Below are 24,924 nucleotides of genomic sequence, written 5' to 3'. Positions count from 1 at the left end.
GTGGCAGGTTAAGTGGGCGGTGGTTTGTCTATGTGAGTGTGAGCTAGTGACTGGTTTGTGTGAGTGCATGCGAAGTTATGCTTTTCATCCTAAAGTGGTGGCTGTAGGGTGTGGGATAGTGCATGAGAACTTACAGAACGTGCATGTGAATGCTTCCTCCATGTTGTGTGGTGCAGTGTGGCTGCAATGCAACCAGCAGCAGCCGGGGTTGAAAGCCTGAAGAAGTGTTGCAGGATATCGGAGGGTTGCGGGAGGACCAGGGTTCCTTGAACTGAGTGCTGTCCAGGAAAGGACGGTGCGGATGGGCTTGCTTTTTGCACTCCAGCTGTCGCATTTACTGTCTGTCGGCACTGCAGATGCTATTAAGTAGGTCCTTGGAGGGTGGAGGAACATAGGGTGTGGCGATCAGTTTACAGATGGATGATGGGATATTAAGTCCTCTTGCTTAAATTCTTCTGCTTAAGATGGTTTAGATGGAAAACCAGTGATATCACTTCCTGGGCAGATGGATATTGGGAATGCAGTCTTGCCACTTCCTGTGCAGACGGATAATGGGAACTTAAGTCCCGTTGCTTGGCTTCTTCTGTCAAAGACAGTTTTGGCTGGAAACAAGTGATGTCACTTCCTGTGCAGATAGATGATGGGAAATGCAGTGATGTCACTTCCTGTGTAGATGGATGATAGTGTAATCCATCTATCCAAAAGCCATTGACATATGTTCTGGGTTAATGATGTTGTTTTCAGCTGATTTGACACACACAGTGACACCCCTAATATCACATTTTAGACATAATGCAATTAGACTAGGGGTGTTCACATTTTATTTAGTGGCACAGTCTGCCTCACCGCATGCCATCTCCCATGTAAGTGTGCATAAATCACTATTTGTGGTTTGTTGTCTTCAGCATGGTAATTTTCAAAGGATGTATCCCATTTGTCACTAATTCCAACACATGCATGTTTGCCAAATGAATCCTCTCCACTTTTTAGGTGTAAGCCTGCCAGATAGTGCAAATGTTTGGTCGTGAGATACTTAATGGAGACGTGTCAATAGGTCACCTGGAAAGCAACTCCACCCATTGATATCCATTGGCTTCTTGTTTTGTCAATCATATTTTCTTGCTTTTTGTTTAATGGCTTTATTTGTTTTAGTCTGTCCATTTAGTCTTTATCCTTTGTGTGGGGAATAGCCTGTGTTCCATCTCTGTGACAGCCTCCTTTTATCCTTCCACAAGTGTTGATTTCCGGTAACTTTTTTCCTTTTTCTAAAATCACTTTATGAGAGTGCATGAGTTTTCCCTATTCTCTGTGTTTCCCCGCTTTATCCAGCACATTTATTTTTCTAACATTATAAAAATGTTATTTTCCACAACTTTGTCCTTTAAGAAAACATTTATGTTTATGCTTGAGGTAGCTTAATTTCAGTTCTTATGTGAGTATGTTATGATCCTTAGTTTTGTGCAGTCTATCGCCTTCTTTTGATGCTAAATGATGTTGTCTGCATGTTGTGCAATCATTCCTTGTTGTAGGAAGGTGCCTCTTTTGACATAGTTAGCCCCCACTTTTTTCCTGGAACATGATGTGATTTCGGCTGAAAGTGCACTGGGTCCCTGATAACCAGGTTCCCAGTGCCAGAGCTCTGTCCCAAAACTGTACCACAATTGGCACAACTTCAGCAACCCCTATAAGTCCCTAGTAAGCCCTAGTGGAGAGTGTCCACTAGGGCTGCAGCACAACCTGTGCCACCCTAGGGGCCCCTCACCAAGGTCATGCAAACCACCACTGCAGGCTGCGTGTCTTGGTGCAGAGAAAACTGAGTCGACATGGCACACATCCCTTTGTGCCATGCCCACAGACACCGCATAATGTATAGGTAAGCCTGCTCTATGACAGGGTTTTCAGTCCTAAGGCAGGGTGCACTATATCCTAGTTGTGGACATATCTGCATAAGCAGATATTGCCATACAATATCTAAGTTCGTTCTTGGATATTGTAAGTGCACAGGGAAGCCATAGAGAGTACATGGGCTGGACACCCATCATTATGAGCTCCCCGCACCATGATGGCACCTTAAAGGGTTCCCTGAAAAAATACAAAACACTGGTGTGTTCTCTGACTAGTCTTAGCCAGCCTGCCACCACCAGACATGTTTCTGGCATCATAGGCCAGGAACAAAGCCTGCTCTGGACAGAGGTGCCTCACACCTCCTGCAGGCAGGAATGGCATTCCAAGGTGGGAAACTTAAAAGATGATGCCACCTTGGTAATGTGACCGAGGTATCTCCAGATAGTGGAGGATGCCAACCCCCCTGTCCTCCTCCACATTTGGAAGGAGGACAGACAGAAAAAAATGCTAAATTAGGAGGTGGGTACCCATACAGCCAGCATCACCCCTAAGGTGGGACAGGTGATGTGGAGCTCACTTTTCAGTTTCCTCCATCTTGGTTTGAGAGACTATTAGCCAATTAGGGTCAGGGTTGTGCCCACTCCCCACAAGAAGTAGTCAGATATAGGGTGTAGGCACCCTGAAGGTCGGTAGCGTGTTGGCTACTACCTGTCTCCCCCTGTAACACCTCCAAAGTTAGTATTCAGGGGCACCCCTGGACCGTAAATCTTAAATTTGATGGACCTAAGAAGAAAACGGACAAAGAATAGCTGCTGACCTGAGAACAGAGTACCTGCGGCAGAATGTTGACATGAGACCCTGCCTGCTGTCTCCTAGTTCTCAACAATCATGATAGACTGTCTAGTCCTGCTGCTGTGAGGCCTCGGAGAACCCCGCAATTCGCAAATTGCCAGAGAACTCCCTTGGGGTAGAGGATGCAGTCCACAGGCAACAAACCCGCAGAGTCTGTTTACTGACTTGCTGCTTCCGGTGGCTCTGACTCAGCACTCAAGCAAGAAGAGGTACACCAGCTCTGGAATGTCAGATCTGCCCCCCCCCCCCACCTAGTGAGAGAACGCCAGGACCTACTGTAGCCATGCTGTAGCAATACCGAAGGTACCCGACCACTGCCCAGGAAGCAGGCACCTGTCAAGGGACATTGAGGCCCCATTAAATCCACTTTGTGAGTGGCCCAGCCTTCCAGAAATCGTCCCTGTAACCTGCTTGCCCCTGACCGTCAAGATCATCTTAACGCACAGAGCCCAGCTGACCTATCTGCTTTGCACCCAGCCTGCCCACTAACATACCAGCTGTGCTTCCATGATCCTGAGGCCCTGCGACCAGATCCTTCATTTGGGGTCCCCCGACTTGCCATTATGTCCCCTTGTGCAGCCTATTTTGGGGTGGCACCTTTCATCGTAGCACACCAGCTACCAACTACCTCAGCATCCTGCTCCTGGCTGAATCCGATGGTGGAATATTGGATGTTGGCCTGCTGCTACTCTAAACCTCGAAGGTGAAACTCCAGAACAGACTCTGTGATTTTATATGCATTTTTATGTTTTTCTCTATAGACTTTAATTGTGCGTAATTGCACACAACAGTGATATATTTCCGGAACTTTGGCAATTCATAACTAAAAATCTACTTACCTGTGAACGAAGTTCTTTGTCTTAAAAATGATATAAAAATCAGGCGATTGTTTTGCAAATTTGTCTAGGATTTTTTTTTCTGTCTGTGTCTCACTTATTGACTCTGTGAGTACAGCAAATGCTTACCACTACTCTGTCATAAGCTTAACTGCTTGCCCACACTACCACAAATAAAGCATTACTATTATCTACTTTTGCCTCTATGTACCAATTGAAGACCCACTGAACTCCCTGCAGAGTGTACTTAGTTTTAGTGTACTACCTAGAGAGCTGGATTCCTACACTTATGTATTTGGTAAAAGCCTGACCTGAACTGCCTTTCTGATTGCCAGGAGAGCTTGGATGTTTCTTGCCTTTGCCGGGAGTAAGTTCCAAAGATATACAGCCTGCCTGGAGAAGGATGTTCCATCCCTGCTTTTCTGTTTCTTTAGTGGGATGGTCAATGAAAGTGTCAGCCTAGGGTGAAGAGTTCTACTCTGCAAGTGTCTTTGCAGCTTTTATTGGATGAAGGTTCAGCCCTTGTCATAGAGTTCCCTTATCATGGTGCAGTGTGCCTTGAAGACAGACCATCTGTCCTTTGGCTGTCAGTGAAGCGTGTGCAGGGCTGGTGAGAGGCTGTCACGTAGATGAAGGTATAGTAGTTATATTGAAGTGGATTTATGGATACATTGCAGTCTTCAGAGTAGCAAAAGTAGGGCTCCCAAGAAGTGCCTGCTTGTGTAGTCTAGGTGAGATGCAACAGTGGCTCAGCTTAGCATTGATGATGTTGCTTTTGACAGGGGTGTCCATTTCCAGTGTACTTCACAGTATCCTATTTCAGGTGACAGAGTTGTTGGAAGAAAGTGCTTTGATGGCTGGGTTGATATAGGTCATCATGCTTAGGTTACTTTTGGGGTAGATTTTTTGCCTTGGGACATGAAGATCCAAGATAGGGGAGAAACGTAGGTTGAGGGAGAAAGGAGCATTGCATGGATTGGTGGCATGATGCTTTTTTACTGTCACTGGACTTGGGGAATAATTTGTTGTCAACACCTCAGACATTGACGCAGATGTAAGTGTCATGTGAGCAGAAGTAAAAGACTAAATTGTGTGGTAGGCTCATGAGTGACAGCATGGACAGCATGGAGATAGATGCCTAAAGGGATGGGCAAGAGGGGAAATGAAGCAGGGCACAGGGAGGGCTTAATGAGAATCGATCTTACCTTGATCTGTCCAGAGAAGTAATGTACAGATGAGCTGAACTAATTTTCAGTTCATTGGCATTGGTGGCCAACTGAAGGCTGGTGTTCGGTGTTTCATGGATCATGGCATCCAGTTCAGGTATTCTGAGGAGATGCCAGCTGATGGTATAAGATGGAGTGTTCCCCCAATTGACGACAAGGTGTGTTTTTCATGGCTGTGTCTCAGAGAGCAACTGAACAGACAGAGGCTTGGGGTGTTGTAGTCTTTAAAGAGGTTCACCTAGGGCCACTTTTTGTAGTATTTTAGGAAACCAAGATGATAGACTCTCATTGAGGCAAGGGAATGAGACATTTTCGTCGGGAGAGGGAGATGATGGCTTACTTAATGGTTATATGAATAAACCCTGAGCAAAATAAATGCTTGATAGGGTCTCTTGCAGGGAGGTTGGGATAACATCTCGAGAGGCATGGAGAAGACGATGGGAAGGGATGGTGGTGGTGAAGAGAGAATGAAGTCAGTGGCTGAAGTGGAGGTACCTTGTTTGGCCGGTATGATCGATCGCATTTAATTGATTTTGCTTATTAAGAGTTTGCTGGGATTGTACTATAAAGTTTATGGTTTGGGGACATTTGTTGACAGTGATCTTAAGGGAGCTTTTCATGTTTTTGAAGACATCTTAGAGTTTGTTGAGGGCAGATGATTTCATAGTTTTAAATAATGTTTTTAATGGATTTTGGGTTTGAAGTAATCGGGCTGAGCTATTTTCAGCTTGACCATGTCAGGTTTACGTTGGTTTTAATTGCCACAGGGGTGTCTCCCCTGCATGATTTTACTAAGACAACCAAGAAGCCAGCCTCAGATCATTGTAGAACCTTTCTTGAGTAACCACCTTTAATTTATGTACCCCTATTGGAGATCACTTAACTTCTACAGTCACCATGGCTGTGCAACAAAATACTGGACGAGGCAGCATTCTTTGTTTGAAATAGGAGGAAGTTTCATAATGATAATGTGAAAGTGTTAGCAAGGAATAGCAAGAGATGCAAAATTGAATGCAAGAACGGCGTAGATCGAGAGAGATCAGTGAGCATCAGTTAAGATACGTTAAATAGAAATACATTGTGAATTCAGTTTGTGCACTCTATATAGAAGAGGTGAATTTGAAACACTGGCTGAATTCTTAAGTAATTTTGTTTGTGTCTTTTTTTCAGCCCCTTCCCCAATCAGCCTGGTGAAGAAAGGCAAAATAGCCAAAAACAGCATTTCTCTGTCATGGCAAGAACCCGACCGCCCCAATGGTATCATCCTGGAGTATGAGATCAAATATTTTGAGAAGGTATGATTGCTCGTTATGTTTCTTTGCTTTCTTTTGTCAGGACATCTCATTTTTCGAAATGTTGGGGTGGGAATTCATTGATTTCGATATTAGCAGATAGCCTGCCAGGAAAATATATTCCTGTCAAACAACGGACACGTGCTCTAAAAATAATCGAGAGTGATTTGCACTGAATGACATAATGTACATTTTTAGCACATGATTCTAGTGTCACCATGTAAAAACATAGACACAATTGTAAGCCTCAGAAAAAGTTTGTAATTGCGATACGCGTTGTGGACCTAGTCAAGAGGGCAAAATCCAAACCCGAAAATGTTTCAGATAATCTTTGTCCTTCATGGCATAATCTAACAGGCCCACATTGGAACAGGGATGGCGTAGAATGTAAGAGAAGTCTACGTAGCGGGTAAGAGGGTCATGATGAACAAGCAAGCAGGCAGGCGTCCCTTTTGTCTGCCACTGCTAAGCAGCCACCAAGACCTAATTCAGATTAATAAAGAATCAGGTGTATACATACTCGATTTTGAAACTTATTTATAAACCGTACACTATGACATACATTTTATGTTTATGAGGGAAGTATTCCCAGATGAGAAGTCTAAGAGAAATCTGACAGCATGAACTCAATTTTTAACAATAACTATGCAGCTGTAAGAAGACTTCCCGATACAAAAGGGGATGATGGACGGAGCGTTTGAGCAAATCAAACACTCACTCCCAGTCAACTGATCTGGATTTAATCCATCACCATTCTTTAGCTCACTCAGCCACCCCAGTTCAGACATGGCCATATGCAAATCAGTCTGACCCTGTGCCTCATGGGAACAGAAGACTTCAAGCACTGAGGGACAGCGTTGGTCAATGCACTGTTCTCTGTTTTGTCTGGGTAAATCATATGTACGTTCGAAACTGTTCTTTGAGACTCTGGTTACCAGTAAGGGGGTTCAAGACACACATTTCTGCCTGCGATGCTCTGTGCAGATTGTTATTGATCACTTGGTACAGATCGAGCAGGGCACCGTTTGACCCTAGTGAAAAGTATAGGAAGGTCTCGTGTGTGATGTACAACGTCACGCATGCCTAGGGTTTTACTTCGCTCCCTTTTCATCACAGCTCCACATTTCCAGTCCTGGGTTTCTTTTTACCCGTCACTAGTTAACTGGAATCTAGCTAACACTACAACTCCCAAAATGCAATGCGCTGCAAAACAATAGGAGAGCACTGGAAACTTTGTGCCCAGCCAATATGGAACGAGGTGGTTACCCTACGGACAGCTTGGGTGAGGCAACACAAAAAAGTAAACATTTGCAAGAATCACCTTAATTAGGGTTTTGTTGTTTAGCTCAACTTTAATGTCTTGCTCCACTTATGTCTTGCGCTGAAAGACGCTTGCTCCTTAGACTACATTTCCTGGTAGGAACAAGGCAACATGCCTTGTAACGAAATAATACCACTGTCTCCCAAAACGTGCCATAACTTTCTGGAACACTTCGAGACCCACAACTTTGAACCTCTGAAGTCTTGTGCCTTATTGCCATGGACTGCACTTTAAATGTATCCTATCATGCGTACACTACCGCCACAGTGGGTAACTCATTCTTTTTTTTACTTATATGTACACAAATGATCATGTGACTAGTACGTTATATATTTGTTTTTATACTATGCATACATGTGTGCAATTCAAGTGAAAGCTGTGCAGCTGCTAACTGTACACATGTAATAGGCGATCTTCCATCGAGGTGATCCTATTTTTGGTGGCATGAAGCCCACCTGAAAGTCTACCTGATGTGTAAGCCAGATGTGGTTCAGCCATCAGGAACACTGCCTCCGCCTGCACTTTAAGAGAGGAAGGCAGAAGGCAGATGTAGCCGGATTGACCCTCCACACTTTATAGGCAGGTGTTATATGGCTGCCCCTTGAAGGCTGAAATCCACACTTCTACCCCACACACAACATGCAAAACTCCTGCTGTGTCTGAACATGGGGCAGTACATGTAGACGGATTATGATACGGCCAAGGGTAAACTGGAATGATAGTGGGGTGGTGGTGGGACTGGCCAGCCCTAAGCTCATGGTAGCCCGCCATATTTCTCTTGCTAGTGCACAGTGAGTTGCCTGGGTTTTTTCCTGGACCCTGATCATCAGCATCAACAGTAGAGACTCCCTATACCCTGCAGAGAAGGACACAGATCTTGTCATCTCTCAGTGGCCCTAAAGCAACATTTTCTTTCAAACCCAGTACCAGGCATGCCAACAAGGCAATGCCCGGGATTGGCTTTTTCCAAGTAGTTCTTGAATACCATGGAGATGGTATTCATAGGCTTACTTCCTGTTGCTGCCGATGCAGGTAAGCACAGTGGGGCGGGCGGGAGGGAGTTGACAGATAACGGAATAAGCACAAAAAACAAATTGTCGTCTCTAGACACCCCATCACCCTCCCTGCTTGTCACCGCCCACCACACTTAACGTGCACCGGACACGACTGTTTACTTCTTACCTCCTCCTCAAGATTCACCTATACTCGTGCTTTAAAGTATTCTGCTGACATTGTTGCATGCAATCTCTGGTTAACATTATGACATAGTGCATATTCTAACTGCTAAGAGTTCTGCTTGCGTGTTATAGTAATAATAACTGTTTTACTTGCAACTTAAAATAGAGATAAGATTTGTCTTGCTTCTTTTTTTCGAAGAATCCAGTTTTCGTCTCCGTTTTAACCGTTATGTCTGCTATTACTTCCAAAAACATTTTAATAGTTCTTTTTTATTTATTTAATTATTTGAAGGTCTTATATAGCGCGAACAAGATCCTTGCGGATATCAGAGCATTTTACATTAAGTCAGGCTGGATATACAAACAAATAAATGCAGGTACATCAAGTATACATAACAAAAAGGGCAGAGTGAAACATTAGGGTACAGGAACAACATCAAACCGTTGAGTTAGGTCGCGGTCAGAAAGCGTGCCTAGAAAGTCTAAAAGGCCCCTTGTTGAAGCAAGGTTAATGGTAAGGGGATGATTAGTCTCTGAGAATCTTAAGTCTATGAGTAGGTGAGTTTCGCCATGAGGAACGCTTTCACTTCGTATTTGAATGAAACCGTAGAGGCATTCAGTCTGGTTTCTGGGGGAAGTGAGTTTCATATCCTGGGCGCCATCCCAGAGAAGGTGCATTTATATGTTTTCTTCCTGTTGAATCTTTGAAGTTTCAGTAGCAGGTTTTCAGCACTTCTTGAGGCTCTTGTCCCACCCGAGATCGTCAGCTTCTGTGCGAGGTAGCTGGGTGATCTGTGGTGTAAGGCCCTATGCGTCATGCATGCTATTTTTAAGTGAATTCTGGCTTCAAGCGGTAGTCAGTTCACTAGAGAATGCAGCCAAACCCATAGGCCCAAAAAAATAATCTGGAAATGGAGTCGATGACCATGCACAGTATTATCAAGAGGAGTTGTCACACAACCTCGAAAACTTCTTGTAATAAAAACAACTTGCATTCATCCGAGCCCAACACTAGATGGCGGACCTTTGCATAACATGTGTATAGCTACAGCACACATGCCTTGAATATCAGCATTCCCTTAGTCTGTAGACCAAATTTGCAAGCCACTGTACTTTTGAGGTTGTAATTGAATTCTTGAAAGCATTCTTTGTCTAGAATGGGTTTCCTGAAGTCCTCATAACTCATATTGGCGTATAAACTGTATCTTCTAAGATGAAAGAATTCCTGAAGGAATGCATGATATGACCCCAATTATAATGGTCAGTTTAAAAGATTCAACCATTGCTTTAAAGCAATTGTTTTATGGGCCTTAACCTATGGTTTGGAAAGAACATTGGAGGGAAAACATCTGAGTGTAGATAATTACTACTTACAGTAGAACATTCTTGACTCCATTTACGCTGTTTAAAGTGAGAAACTACCCCCAAACTATATTCTAGATGGATCCAAAAAAAAGAGATCGGGAAAGGGTGGTGATTCTGAGTCTGTCCACAAGGAAGTGGCTGAAGGTGTCAGGAAAAAACTAAAACATTGTAAGAAAACATTTGATGGGCAAATAGTTGTTTAGGTGTGTAAATGTCATTTAAATTGGCAATTTTGTAGGTATACTTAAAACAAGATTTGTGCAGAAGGGTGAATATAAATTTGGCAATCCCATCAGAGTTGAGAAAATTAACAGGAACAGTGCTGACACATAAGACATGGTGGAAGGGAAGAGAGTAAAGGTTTCCCAAGATAATTCTAGTATGGCGGGAAGCTTTTCTAAACTGTTCAAATAGCCTGGTGCTCAGATTAGTGACCTAACATGAAGAATGCTTCATAGGTCTGCAAGGGAGAGTAGCATTGATGTTACACAACTAGAGTTGAAGCAGGAAGGAGATGTTGCTTCCTGGGGCAAATCGTATATGAGAGAGTATTCTAAACCTGTAAAGTTGACAGATTATGTTTACTTATTTTATTTTAATTTATGTTAATTAGTTAGAGGGAAATGATGTCTTATTTCTTGAGTTTGTGTGATCTTGTTTACTCTTTATATTTATTTTCTTAATCTGTCTATGAAATGCTCTGCTCATGGTTTCACGTCTGCAAGACGCAAACATTCTTAGCTCTGAATGTTTAAATGTATTTGTATGTTCTTTAAACCGGTCAGTGGTTGTTATGCTGTTCCACTGTTAACACATACAATACATTATTTGCAAACATACTGTATTTCGCTTTTCAAAACTGCAGCGTGAAATTTCTAAGGAGCGAAAATAGGTCCATCTCCCTGGGCAGGAATACAGTTGTGATAATTTCTGATGTTTGTGTTTTTATTTAATTTGTATCCCACTCCATGGTGCTGAAGAGCGTTCTTGGCTCACTCAAAGCAATGACCTAAATGACCCAAGTGTGATCCAATCTCAGCGGTTCTACCTGTAGAATTCAATCAGGCTAATATTTATTCATCAGCTGACTCCATTTCATGCCTGATTCAAGGCTCTTTCCCTTACATTAGTTTCATTAAAACTCTTAAGCCTCGTGATATTTTATTAGAATGAAAATATTCTGCTAATATAGGAAACTTATCAAGAGAGATTAGAGAGTTATTTGAAACTACTTGAAAGAATGAATATCATTATTTAGTTTGCTTAAACAGAGGGATTTGTTCAAACGAATGGAGAGATTGTAAGATTGTTTTCTTACTCAAGGAGAGTGTACTTTGGATCTTGTAAACTTTACTGTCCTGGGTGATTAAATTTATACATTAGTTATGGCTGGCAAACCGACAGAGTTGGACTATACAAAAAGACATGAAAAATTGGGCACAGTTGCTGAGCAGGTGTGCTGCTTGGGGATATCATTTTTATTGGCCTTGAAATAAAGTTTTACCAACAACATCTCTCATGCAGATGTAATGTGCAATAAACTAAGGGCACTCGTTGAGCAGAAGGAAATTCTATGACCATTTAAGAGTTACTCATTTCTTTATATAATCTAAGATGGAGGCTAGGATTCTCAGAATTTTGGAAAATTATGCTGTGCTTAATAATTAGGGCTCACCGTTTTCTGTTATTATTGATATTTTTTACACATAAGTATGAAAAACAATGTATTTTCTCGTCTGTATTTTTCTAAAAGGAAAGATATTGAACATTGATCTGTTTTTGAGTGACTCTCTCTAGATCACGATCATCACTCCAAAATCTGTGCAGATTGCGGGGACGGGGAGTCAATAAAAATGTAGCATCTGCTTAAATTACTGCAGATGTTCACCTATGTCTTCGTGCAATGTTGATCTTTCCATATGAGTGAATTTTCCTGTGGAAAACTGCTCATATGATCAAAACCTGATAAGTGTTCAAGTGTGAGTGCTCTATTACCAGTTAAATGCATGTGAAACTACACCAGTTGCTACTTTATTTTTCACAGAACGGATAAAGACAGGTAAGAGTAGCAAAAATAAATATGGAACAACACAAACAGAAATATTAACGACATAAATACCATAAAAAACAGAGCCTTAATAATAATATGCCAGTCACAAAGTATGAAGAAAGCTCCCAGTCTGTTCTTCTGTGATTATGTCCATCACTGTGTTACACATTATGTAGTGACAGCAGTTGGGTAGATGGACACCCCGTTGCATGAGAAGCATCTGCATTTATCTCTGCATACACCATGGGGGTTGGCACACCCACGGTGTGCAGGGTGATGGTCTGCTTGGCTCTTTGGTCGTGGTTTCCTAATGTTGGCCCAGGTAGAGAGACGCTGTACTACCATGGCCTGCTGTTTGCAGTGGTCAGACGCAACCGATAGGATGTGACTTAACACCTGGAGCCGCCGACTTTGAAGCTAGGGAGGCTGATGCATCGTGTGATTCTGGGCAAATTACTTAATCTCCCTGTGCCTAACAAATGAATGTCTCTGTCTGTAATGCAACTGGTGCTCACGTAAAGAGCTCTGATACCTTCAGGTCGAGTTTGCGCAATATAAAATTGCAAACAAATAAAAGCTTCCAATGAGATGTAGTCTCCTGTGAGCAGAATAAGGAGCTTCCTTGCCATAGTGATCAATAAAGGGTGTCCTTCTTTCAACAGAAGCCTTGCAGCGTTTGGCATTTTTTTCTTCTTTCTTCTTTAATTGATCATAACCCAGAGGGGCAGAATTCCCTTAATTTGCCAGCTAATCTCCTGTGGCCTCTCCTGGCTGCACCAGTTCATCAATTAATCAAGAAAAAATGGACACTTGTAACACTACTCGACCTTTGGTTCAGGTAAGGTAGGAAACCCTCAAAAAAGTCAATGTTAGTTGGAATGCGGTATATATGGTTCATCCGCCCCACATTGAAATTGTGGCAGTTATCATTGGGTGTTCCTCAGTAGCGGTCGGCAGTAGGTGTTTCTATAGGGCGGTGACGTGGGCAGGAGGAGGGGCGGGGTGGGTGGAAATAATGTATGGATTACGGAGTTTTACAGGTAAGTAAACATTTAAATACATAAAACGAATTTCGTTGCGCACACTGCGTCACCAAATGTGATGCAGTGCGCGCAACGAAATTCGTTTTATGTATTTAAATGTTTACTTACCTGTAAAACTCCGTAATCCATACATTATTTCCCCCCACCCTGCCCCTCCTCCTGCCCACGTCACCGCCCTATAGAAACACCTACTGCCGACCGCTACTGGTGTTCCTGTTTGTGTTAACTGCCAGCCTCATCCAGAGGCACCTCTAGTCTCGAGTGCAGTGTCCAGAGACAAAAAGGATTTCCCCACAAAAAAAGGTGGACAAACCAATAATATACATAAGGAAATTTGTTAAAAATGGAAAAAATGCCCAAATACTTTTATTACTGGGCAAGTATCCATTTATTAAAAATGGATTATATACTATCATTGGCCCGAGTTACTAGGTCCTGTAGTATTGCATGAAAAAAGTTGTCGACATGTTTCAGCTCCTTGGGCCAGAAGGTCTATGGAGCTTTCGTCAGGACTTACAAACACAAAATATTACTCACACAACTTGTGCGGTAATCCTTTTCACATGCTAGTTGCTATGGAAAATACGCTCTCCACATTCTGCTGTGTAAGAGTTCGGTATTTCAAAGGGGACCGCTTATTCAAAGCGCAGAGCCGCGTGGTGGCTATACATTCGCCTTGTGCTGACTCTGCCCCCGGTGTTCCATTTTTTTTTGTGGGGAAATCCTTTTTGTCTCTGGACACTGCACTCGGGACTAGAGGTGCCTCTGGATGAGGCTGGCAGTTAACACAAACAGGAACACCCAATGATAACTGCCACAATTTCAATGTGGGGCGGATGAACCATATATACCGCATTCCAACTAACATTGACTTTTTTGAGGGTTTCCTACCTTACCTGAACCAAAGGTCGAGTAGTGTTACAAGTGTCCATTTTTTCTTGATTAATTGCTACTACCCTGGGGAAAGAAACGGACACACAAATTCCTCATTCCTCCCTGTTGATAAAATGCACCAGTTCATCAACATACTCTTTGTAACACAGGAGATGGCGCAGCCCATTCTTTGTTTAAAGTGCGCGCAACACTTAAATAGGCATTTGCAATGCCATAGCTCTCGCATTTGCGATAGTTTAAGCTATTGGCATTGTAAATGTCAATGCCTTTTATTTATCTGTTTTGCTAATTAACACATAAATAAAAGGCATAGTCATTTACAATGCCGATAGCTCAAACTCTTATAAATGCGAGAACTATTTCTTTTCAAAGAAGCGGCCGCCATTGTCCCGGGCTGCTTGGAAAGTGAAAGCGAGCATGGCACACTGAATGTTGCAGAAAGCATGTCGCTCCTAAAGTAGGAGAAACCCATTAAAGAAAATAGTGCCTACAGGCTAAAAAAGACATGTAACAACAGCGGTAAAAGGGCCAGTCCTCATGGGAGGTTACAAATGAGGACAAGACGGTACTAAGGAGGGACTAACAAGCCTTTTAAGGAATCAGAAGTCAGTATTTACGAAGGGCAATGACACAAGCCAATGACAAATATCACCGGAGAGTGGGCGGGGCTTCAAGTCCATACGCCAGTACAGCATGCCGCAGAACAGTGCATGCGCTGCCCAGGCTCAACCTAAAAACAATCACACACATCTATATAACCAAGTGTTTGATCTATTGAAAGCTGTAAAATGGAAAAAAAATGTATCAGATGGGCAATAGTGACGTTCTATATACTTAGTACTATTTGCATTTCAAAGACATATGCAACTGTTGCGTCAAAATATGCGCTAGTGCCAGTTAACTCGGTTGAATAGCCTAGTCTGTCAACATCAGCAAAAAGCTGGTTCTAACTTTGCACCCTTAAATGATCAACAAATGTGATACACCTTGTAGCTCCTCTATAGTTGGTGCGGCTCCTGCCTTGCCAAAGCTGTTGTTCCTCCACCCCATTTAGAGGTGAGAAAAACGTTGGTTGTGTGTTCACAGAGCCTGAGTCGGTTCCCCAGATACAGTCTTTGGCGAACGCTTGTCCACCGCAAGTAGACCGCTCTTAGTGCATCAGAGGTGTCTGCCTTACTTTTAGGGAGGGAATTGTAATGGAGATTTTCTCTTCCTGGCTCCCCAATGCAATGTATGTCTGAGATCCCTCAAAATAGCAAAGGCCCTTTCGCCGGCCTAGCCACTCGTCCTCCGGGGTCTATATAGTATTCCCCGTTTAATGTTAAATTGACTGTATTATCGTGATCACCATTTGCAGTAACCTTATCACAGAATCTCAGTGCTACTGAAAAAAAGCTGATACATTCTGAATGATCCTATTGTGGATTCGTTTTTACACTGCGATACACAGTATTTTCAAAAACTGCGAATGGCAGCATGTGCTGGGGTCAAAAACAACGTATAGCCTGGACAGCAACTGCTGAATTGGGGCCTGGGGGGCTTAAACCTTAAGACAAAAGTAAAGGTATGCCATTTAGAGGCTGAAAAAGAAGGATGAGACAATATCACAGAGAAAACAAAAGGCTGAACTTTTCATTAGTTTTATAAATTGTATGCCACCGGTCTGCAAGCTCGACAGCTTAGTAAAAAAGCCTGCAGAAAGAAGTGCAGATATTAAAAAAGGAGCCTGGAACGTCCGTCTTTGGAGATAATTATTCATATTTGATGGTTTATCAGCTCCGCTTGTATAACCGTGAGCTGTTTATAGCATAGACAACAGACAAGTTGCGATGTGAATATAAATTGATTCCAGCGCTCCTTTCCTCTCTGGAAGTACATTATCAACACGCTGGCTGCTGCAGCTTATTTGTCAACCCCAACATGCTTTAGTCTACAAAGACCCCAATTAGGAGTTACACAGAACTGAGGCGATTTTACCACACAATCAAATATCATGCAATGTTACTGTTTCCGTGTAGGAAAAACCGCCCAAGTACCACGCAATTATTGGAAAAGCCCACTCCTTGGAATGGTCAAAGTGGATGAGAACAGGGGAGGGTCGGGGAAGCATTTTTATTTTGTAGTAGGAAAAAAGGTGGCACGAGACATAGGGCCTAATTTCGAGTTTGACGGTCCTCCTGCAGCACCGCCACTGCTACGCTGGCAGTCGGACCGCGACAGAACCACCAAGCCCGAGGTGCGCCCGTCGGATTCTGATTTGAATCCAGGGCAGGTGGGCAGTGCTTTGGCGGTCTCACGGGAGCGGCTGTGTTACTCTCATAGGAGAGCCCAAACAGCAGACCGCCACCGTGATACCACCTGCAGCACGTTCCTGCATGGTGTGTCATGCACCATGTTGTGCGTGCCACATCATACAAGAACGGGGGAGCAATTCCATGGGGGCACACCATGTGTCTCCGCAGGCACCCCCAGACCCAGAGGCGTCAGGGGGCCCTGTAGGGCCCCTTTAGTTGTATCTCTGTCTCCCATTTCATGGTGGGCACACTGTCATGAAATGGGCGGTGGAAATACAACTCGGAATATGCTCAGCGGTGCTGCAGCGCCCCAGGCAGCATATATCTGCCCATTTCTGCTGTGCCACCGCCGCAGGATAATGGATTCCGGTGGAGGCGGTGGTCCTGTAGCAGTCAAATACGGCAGTCCACATACTCGTAATATGGCCAAAAGTCTTATGCAGATTTTCTGGAATTACACATCTAGTCAGTTTCTTCTGAACCCAGGAAATCTGGAAGCGGAAAAACCTAACTACTAATAATTAGGCAGAGCAAAATTAATGTGTTAAGGTTTTTCCGCCTGACTTGTAATCAAGTGAAAATAAGGCACTCAAAAAATTACTGAGAAAACTTTATGTCAGTTGTAGAGGTCTCTGCCTGTGCTGGAGTGGGTGTGTGCATACTGGGACTAGGAGTCTTCTATATGTGTTCTCACTAGGAGTATGACTCCTTGACTGGTGGTGCTGGACATAGCCTAGTTGAGGTGGTATTATTGCTGGATGTTATCTAAGGAAGCGGTGGCACAGGTGGGGGAGTAACAACTAGTTTCTGTGGGTAGGGCTTGACTGCTAACAAAACTTGAACAGGTGTGTGGTTTCCCAAGTGGACCAAGGAGAGTGTCTGTGGCCCTCCTGAGCATCGCTGGTGAGAGTGTTGGTTAGAAGGGCAGAGAGAGTTGTAATAGAAAGCAGGCCGGCTGCTTGACTCCCTGTCTGGTGCACCCTTTGTGAAGTCCTTGACCTCAAAAGAGACTTCCAGGGTAGGATAGGCGCTATATATATATATACATATATGGCAACCCGACCTGAGCAACTGGCAGGCAATTCTTCAGTGTGACTAGATCCAAATTGAACCATCGCTATGAAAGACATGCCCCTGGTCCTGAAGGTCATCCCAGTACTAAAGAATGGATAGAGACCAGGTAGGGTCCCTGGCATATAGGTCACCAATAGAGCCACCATGTGAACAGGTCATTCGCTGGAACAGATCTTTACATGTTTGACATAATGAGTGCTGTCGCCAATTCTGTTTTGTTACCATAATATGCCAGGCATTAGCCCATACATCCAAACAGGGGGCATATACAGCCACGTTTTTAGCATCGTTTGCTTGGTGAAATGTACACCATCCTCAAGAAGCATGAAATATGCAATTAACTAGCATAGCAGAAGTCTACAAAAGTGATATGGAGGATCCTCAGATCTTTAGGGTCGGACTGTCGAATTAAACATTAATTATCATCATCCTCTTAACAGTATTGGGTCAAACCAAAGGCCGCACATTATTATGTATTGGCTCTACTCCTAAGGGTTTGTTAGAAGGACCACGAGGAAACACAGAGAGGCCACCTGTCCACTAGTACCCCTGGTATCAGCAGATACACAAAGATGGGCACAAGTGAGTAAACATGCATTCCATAGATAATTAGTTATCCCAATGGCTAGAAATGTACAAGGAAGCATAGTGTGCAACAATGCCATCTCAAGAAAAACATAGGGGACCACGCTGTCACTCCCATGTGGTTACAAATGCACAGTCTAACTGCAATCATAGTCACTTCACATATATTCGGGTAAATCAAGCTTACAACATGTGATAACACTGGTTTTCATCTTGGTGTTTTTTTTTAATATTAAGACTTGTGCCAAGCATGTGGCATGTGCAGAACAGTGTGCATTTGGAAGCATGCTTTTAGAAGCAAAATATCATAGTGCATCAGTATGTGCAATGCATATTAAACATGCATTCGGCAATTTTGACTTGCCCAAAATAATACCTCAGATCCCTACAGTCAGTTATAGTTCTAAATAGGGATGTCATGTTGGTGTCCTGGTGGAGTATCTGTACCAAAGCACTTGTAGTTAAAAATATAAAAATATATTCGACCATACTCACTGCCATAAACAGAATCCTTGGGTGATTCAAAACTGACAGCATGGGATTGCATTGGTTTTTGTCATGCCATTCGCTTTACTCTTTAATCATAGTGGCAGCTGTCTAGTTCCTATCACAGTGAACAGTTGAAAAACAAAGATTTAACATTAGGATTATAGTATCATAACATGCCACATACACTACACCCACAAGCATACACAAACACACACACACACACACACCAAAAAAAGAAAAGTTAGAGTGACCGTTATAGTTAGGTATTAAAAAATAACCGTAGAAATTCCCTGAAAAACCAAGGGCTAAGTTGACATTATAGTTAGGTGAAAATGCCAGTTCCAACATAGCATATCAAACTACAAAAAACACTGAATTTCACAAGATATAGTTAACTGAAGTAACTATAACTTGCAGCCCGCCATACACAGTGTTGTCATAAATGGTTTAATTTCAGATGTCATCAGTGATGTTATCAATACGGCCATTGAACATATCATGAGTGAAATACAATATGAGGGTAGAAGCAGCACTTGGTAAGGCAAGGTATAGTTACTTAAGGCCTTCTTCAGGATTACTGAGTTCCAGAGTCCTAAAATGGCCAATGCCCCATCTTTGTTCATGTGGTGGCAACCAATCATCCTATCTTTTGATGTCTCAACTGCGGATCCTCAGTGGTATGAAATATGCATACATTTTGAACCTTCATTTCCCAAAAACTTCTGAACGGATTTACACCAAATCACAAAAGCACACTTTCTGGACCAGATCTAGCTTTCGGCCAAATACGGTGTAGTTCCGGTCATCTGTTTTTGTGGTATTGCAGTTAAATTCTCCTAAGGAAAGCTCCTGCTTGATGGATCACCTGGAAACTTTTCAGGACATTGCTGAGGTGGATAAGACTGTTTTCTGGAAAGTTTCATGAAGATTTGTCAAACTGCGCCAAAGTTATAAGTATACAAGAAATCTATTTCCTATGGAAAGGTGGTTGTGAGAAGCTGGCTTGGTATATTGTGTACACGTATGTAAGTGGGCACCTTGCGCCAATCCAGACAACCCTTATGGTGATTTGAGTGGTCTTAGACAACCTTAGAAAGGTCTGTGGTAGCTGTGGAGAGCAGCCTTCAGGCTTATTCCAGAAGGATTGGAAAGCAGCTTGTTTTTCCAGAACATAATCTTGTAAGTATATATTTAGTGAAAAAGAACCACACAGTTTATTTATAAAAATATGTATTTATTATAAGCCACTCCCTGACATATACAGATATCTCCTACCCAGAGATATACACAAATCACGCAATACTTTACGACAGAAACAGGTAAGTAGCTCTTAATTCACAGCGGTCACCAGGGGAGGGACCAAACCATATACTAAATAAGTGGAATGCTAACCATGACTCGAGTCAAGACTGTACCCAGAAGACGTAGAAGTGTTTTTGACCCAAGGAAACACCCAAGGTAAGTAACTAGGAGCCCCACAGAGGTCATGTGCTAAGTGGGAACACAACTGCATGATCAATATAAATCAATGGGTAAGTCGAGGTTGCAATTTTAAAGAAGAAGAACCCTTCCCAGCGAACCCTGAAGAAGCCCTGTGGACGACAGAAAGTTAGAGAGCCATCCCACCCGTGGATACCTTAGTAACCAGGATACCAGCCCCAGGGAAGCCGGGTGCATAGGTGTGAAGTGGCATCTGAAACCGCAGTTGAACCCAATGGAGGACTTCAGAAAAATGCCGCTGCTGGAGAAGGTATCCGGTGGAACCCAAAGGTAGATTCAAGCTGTGAAGAACCTGCAAGAAGAAGGGACAGAGACTATGCCACCCAGGAGTGACCAAGAGGCACGGAAGACGAATGCCCACCGATGTCGGGTGTTGCTGGGTAGCTGATGGTGACCTTTAAACTACAGCTGTACGGACCAGGAGAAGCTGAGGATCACCAGGTGCTGGATAAAAGCTGTCCCACGTCGGCTGTCCGGAGTTGAGGGGTCTGTGTCCGGCGGGAGTAACAACAAGCCTTGGCAACTGCAACCAGTGTGGAAGTTGTGTACGGCAGGAGTACCAACAAGCCTTGGCAACTGCAACCAGTGTGGAAGTTGTCAAAGGTCCAATGTCAGGACCAGAAAGGTCCAGGAGACTCACCACAAGCTGGGGAGTCAGGGCAAGCCAGAGCAATCGAGGGAACCCAAAGAATACAAAGATGTCCCTCAAGAGGACCTACAGGCCGGAGGCACTGGCGTTGTAAGAGGACCTCGAGCAGCTCAAGATGTGGTGAGGATGAAGATCTTGGTCACTGGAGATGCTTGAGGTTGGGGCTAGTTGGAGCCTGAAAATCTTGGTGGAAGGAAGCCTACAAGCCTTTAAGATTGCAAATCAACGTGGTGCACAGGGGTTTGGTTCCTGCGGCTTTGATAGTAGGCATGAGCGGATTTTGCGGATTGGCAATCCGCGAATTTGCGGATTTGCAAACTCGCAATCCGCAAAATCCGCGAATTCCCGCGAATTTGCGGATTTTTTTTTTTTTTTGTGTTCGCCCGTGTTTCTGCCAGTTCGCGAGGGTTTTTACAATTTCGCAATTTGCGAACTTACCTGTCGGGTCGCAAGTTTTGCGAACTTGTTGTTTCTACGTGTCCAACCTGTTTGGGACACTCTTCTTCATCACTGCCACTCTCTGTCACCACTGCCACTCTCTGACTACTCATGCCACCCTCTGGCCCACCCATGCCACCCTCTGTTTCATCACCACACCCTCTGGTTGTCCAGTGTACATTATTTTCGGCAAAGCAAAGCACACCTTCCCTGCCTCAAGTGACCTGAATTAATTTGGGGCTGATTAATGTGTCACAGAATATTTTTTTAGCTGGCACCTGCTTCCTTAGTGCGCCCTGATTAGTGATCTTTTGCACTTGCTAAGTGCTTTCATTGTTGCAAAATTAGTTACAACACCTGCCCTGCCCCAACTGACAATAATGAATTAGGGGCTGATTAATGGATTTTAACTTCCAGCCTGGCTCCTGCTTGTCTCCCTTAGCTGTAATTCAGGACCTTTGTGGCATATGTGTAACTATTCTGAGGTTCAGAGCAGGGTCACATAATAGTTGCAACTGGCAACTGAACTCTGGAGGGGCCCCTCAGGAAGCACTACAGGAAATGGCTACTAATGATGTGCCTGAACTTTTGAACCTGGTAAGTAGTTACTTTCAGTTTTGCTTAGATCGTATTTCTGCAATTTCGCACTTATTCGCGGGGCGCGAACTCACGCGAACAGTGCGAGCAGTGCGAGCAAAATCCGCTGCCCGCGGATTTGCGGATTTTTCAGGAAATTCGCAAATCTCGCGGATTGCGGATTTCCCGAAAATCCGCAAAATCCGCGAGCGGAACGGATTTTCCGCCCATGCCTATTTGATAGGGGATACTGGCCTCAAACGTGGTGAGAGGGCAAGCCTCGAGGTATGTAAAGTACCACCACCTGTGTTGCTGAGCCTTTTGGAGTCCATGGGAGCTCAGGATCAGCAGACCAGTCAGCTTAGTTGTGGTGCCTGCAGATGTAGGGAAGTGGCTCCTTCACTTCAAGGGAAATTCCTAAAGGTGTCTTGGATGCCCACAGGTTCCTGTATGGTGCGCAGGCACGGACATTGCAGCAGACAAGCAGGGCTACTAGATCAGGAGCAGCAGGAGTCTTCCCGGTTGCAGCCTTGATGCCCAGAGCTAAGTTCAGAGTGCCTTGACAGTTGAAGAAGAAGTGGTGTTGGATATGTATCTTGTTGCATGACAAATCAAGGGAACAACCCTCAGGTTCGCCCTTAAGTACCTTAAGGAAAGGGTTCGGACGATACAGGGGTCCCTCCCTAAGGAGGGTCTGGACAAGGGCGAGTATACTCCCCTGCCCTTTGTCCAGGTTTGTGCCAGAGCAGGAGCCAATGGCTCCCTGAACTGGTTTGAACTGGACTATGCATGGAGGACACCAAATGTGCCATACACACAGTCTATGTGGCGCTGGGAAGCGCTCCCACCCTGCCCCAAATCATTAAATCCAGTCTGGGAGGTGGTAACTCCTCCCTGTGGCAGGATACCTATTGTTCTGCCTTCCCCTGCCTAAGCTTGGATCAGCAGCAGAAGGGCAGAAACGTGTCTCTGGCCGGCAGCAGCCCTAGCTTGCTGTCTGGGTCTGGAAGATTGGTACCGGTAACACCGAGGGACTGTGCATGGAATCATACTTCCCACACCATTTACTGTGTGGGGATATGATTCAACATGCTTGATACCAAACGTGATAGGATTCATTGCAGCCAGTTTCAAGATGGTCACCGCGTAATGACACAGTGCCCCTGACTGACTGACTGACTCTGGGTATTTGTAGAGCGCACTATTACCGAGGCGTCTTGGAGCTGAGTAAAATAGTTGAACATAACGCTTACTAATTTAAAGCTGAGAAAAAAGTCAAGTTTTAAATTTCCTTCCTGAAACCCCATCGATTTGGTATCACTCTCAGATGTACAGGAATTGAATTCCAAAGCTTAGATGCTAGGAAGGATAAACGCTTTCCTCCCCACCTTGCTCTTTTTATGTTAGGGAGTTTGACTAAACCAAGAGTGGCTGACCTCAAGGAGCGTGTTGGCAGATATCGGGAAAACAAGGATTGTACATCCTCAGCCCCACCACCAAACAAGGCTTTATGAACCAGACAGAGTCTCTTAAAATCGACACAATGTCGGACTGGAAGCTAGTGAAGTTGTTTAATAGCGTTTGATGTGAGGTGGTGTTTAGGTAGTTTAAGCAGCACTCTGGCTGCCGCGTTCTAAAATGATTGAAGTTTGGCAAATAGGGCAGCACCAGCTCCTAGATAGAGAGCATTGCTGTAATCAATTCAAGAAAGAATCATAGCAATTATAACTGTTTTCCTCAAGGAGAAGGGAATGAACAAGAGGATCTTTCTCAGGCCTTTTAACATAAACACTTAGAACCAAGCACCCTCCATTCAGGATTGAAAGGCCTAATCTAGGGGTGACTTATAGGTTTTAAGTGCAGTGACCTTAGATAGAGGAAGGCCTATATATTTTTTTTTTTCTACAGAGTTTTATATAGTGCAGACTTGACCCAAAGGTATCAGGTATCAGAGCGCTTTACATAGCACCAGTTGCGTTACATGAGGACACATACATTTTTTTGTTAGGCACGGGGAGATTAAGTGATTTGCCCAAAATCACAGGATGTTCAGCGTAGTTGCCGAGACTCGAACCCAGTTCCCCAGATTCGATGTCGACCGCCCTAGCCGTTAGGCCAACTCCTCTCTCATATCTTTCGTAAGCCAGCTTACACAGGCTGCAATGGCAGGCCTGTAGTTGCAAATTGAGTGGTCTCCCACAAGTGGCATAATGCATGCTTCAGCCCATGGAGGACCCCTGGTGAACCTATGCCCTCGGTACCTTAGTACCATATACTAGGGACTGATAAGTGTACTCCACTGTCCAACTTGGGATGTACCTAAGTACTTACCAAACCAATTTAGGGGAGAAAGCACAGAGACTGGGGTCCTGATTAGCAGGATCCCAGTCAGACTAGTCAGAAAACATCGCAGTACCAGGCAAAAAGTGAGGGTAACCATGCAGAAGGATCCTACTGTCTTACAGTGGTCCTAACTATAACTAGCCAGTAGCAAGCACCACTGGGAAATATATGCATATACATACATATGCTCACAATAGTTGTGAAAAAAGGACAACCACCCTTATTAAGTTGCAATCAATTTATATATATATATATATATATATATTGCAGTACTCTATCCTTCAGGAATCCAATGGACAACACGGACTCAGATAGACAAACGGACCCAATTTCTTTGTGCGTTTTTCATTTATTTAAAGTTTTCCGCCCCGCATCTCATGCCGCCATGACGCGTTTCGGTCCGACCTGGACCTTGATCACATGATATATATATATATATATATATATATATATATATATATATATATATATATATATATATATATATATATATATATATTGCGTTGAGTTCGAAACAGCACAGCACATCGCAACAGTAACACGCCGTGCAGCAGGAACGAAAGTTGAGTAAAGCCACAGACTCCGTGCTCTTGTTACCAGTGAATTTTATTCGTGATAGAATAACAGCCCACCAGTCGTCATGACGCGTTTCACCTCAGCCGAGGCTTGATCACATGTCATGTTTAGGAAAGAGGAAGTAACTTAAATAGCATCATTGGTCACATGGTTAGTGGTACCTCCCGTTTACATTTAAAGGGGTATATTCCACAAAACTATATACAGGGCATAGTGCCCGTTTACCATCTGTAGTCATATGTCCAACATAATTTTGCAGTTGTCATCTATTTACAATATACCAAAGAACTAAATTTAGGGTATCAAACAAGAGGCCACAAGTTCATATATTATAGATCAAATTTCTAAAACCATTCATTTTTGTAGAAAAATAAATAACTATATATATAAATACTGTTCATTTTTAAATTCATATATTTACATAATATACAATAAATATATCTCAAGAAATTTATATTATACAAGCCTCATTGGTCCTGCAACATATATTTCATTTTA

General features: G+C 43.5%; 1 protein-coding gene across 5 annotated transcripts in view; it reads left to right on the top strand.

Moving 5' to 3' along the window:
- EPHA5 (EPH receptor A5) overlaps window positions 1-24,924 on the top strand; it is a 726,990-nt gene that overhangs the window by 535,558 nt on the left and 166,508 nt on the right. For all 5 annotated transcript variants that reach the window (XM_086961930.1, XM_086961929.1, XM_086961927.1 and 2 more), the window contains one exon: window positions 5,930-6,054. In XM_086961930.1, coding sequence (XP_086818056.1) covers window positions 5,930-6,054 — 125 coding nt within the window. The remainder of the gene's footprint in view (window positions 1-5,929; window positions 6,055-24,924) is intronic.

Source organism: Lissotriton vulgaris, chromosome 3_1 (genome assembly GCF_964263255.1).
Source record: "Lissotriton vulgaris chromosome 3_1, aLisVul1.2, whole genome shotgun sequence".
NCBI lineage: Eukaryota > Metazoa > Chordata > Amphibia > Caudata > Salamandridae > Lissotriton > Lissotriton vulgaris.
This window is presented reverse-complemented; position numbering and strand designations above follow the sequence as displayed.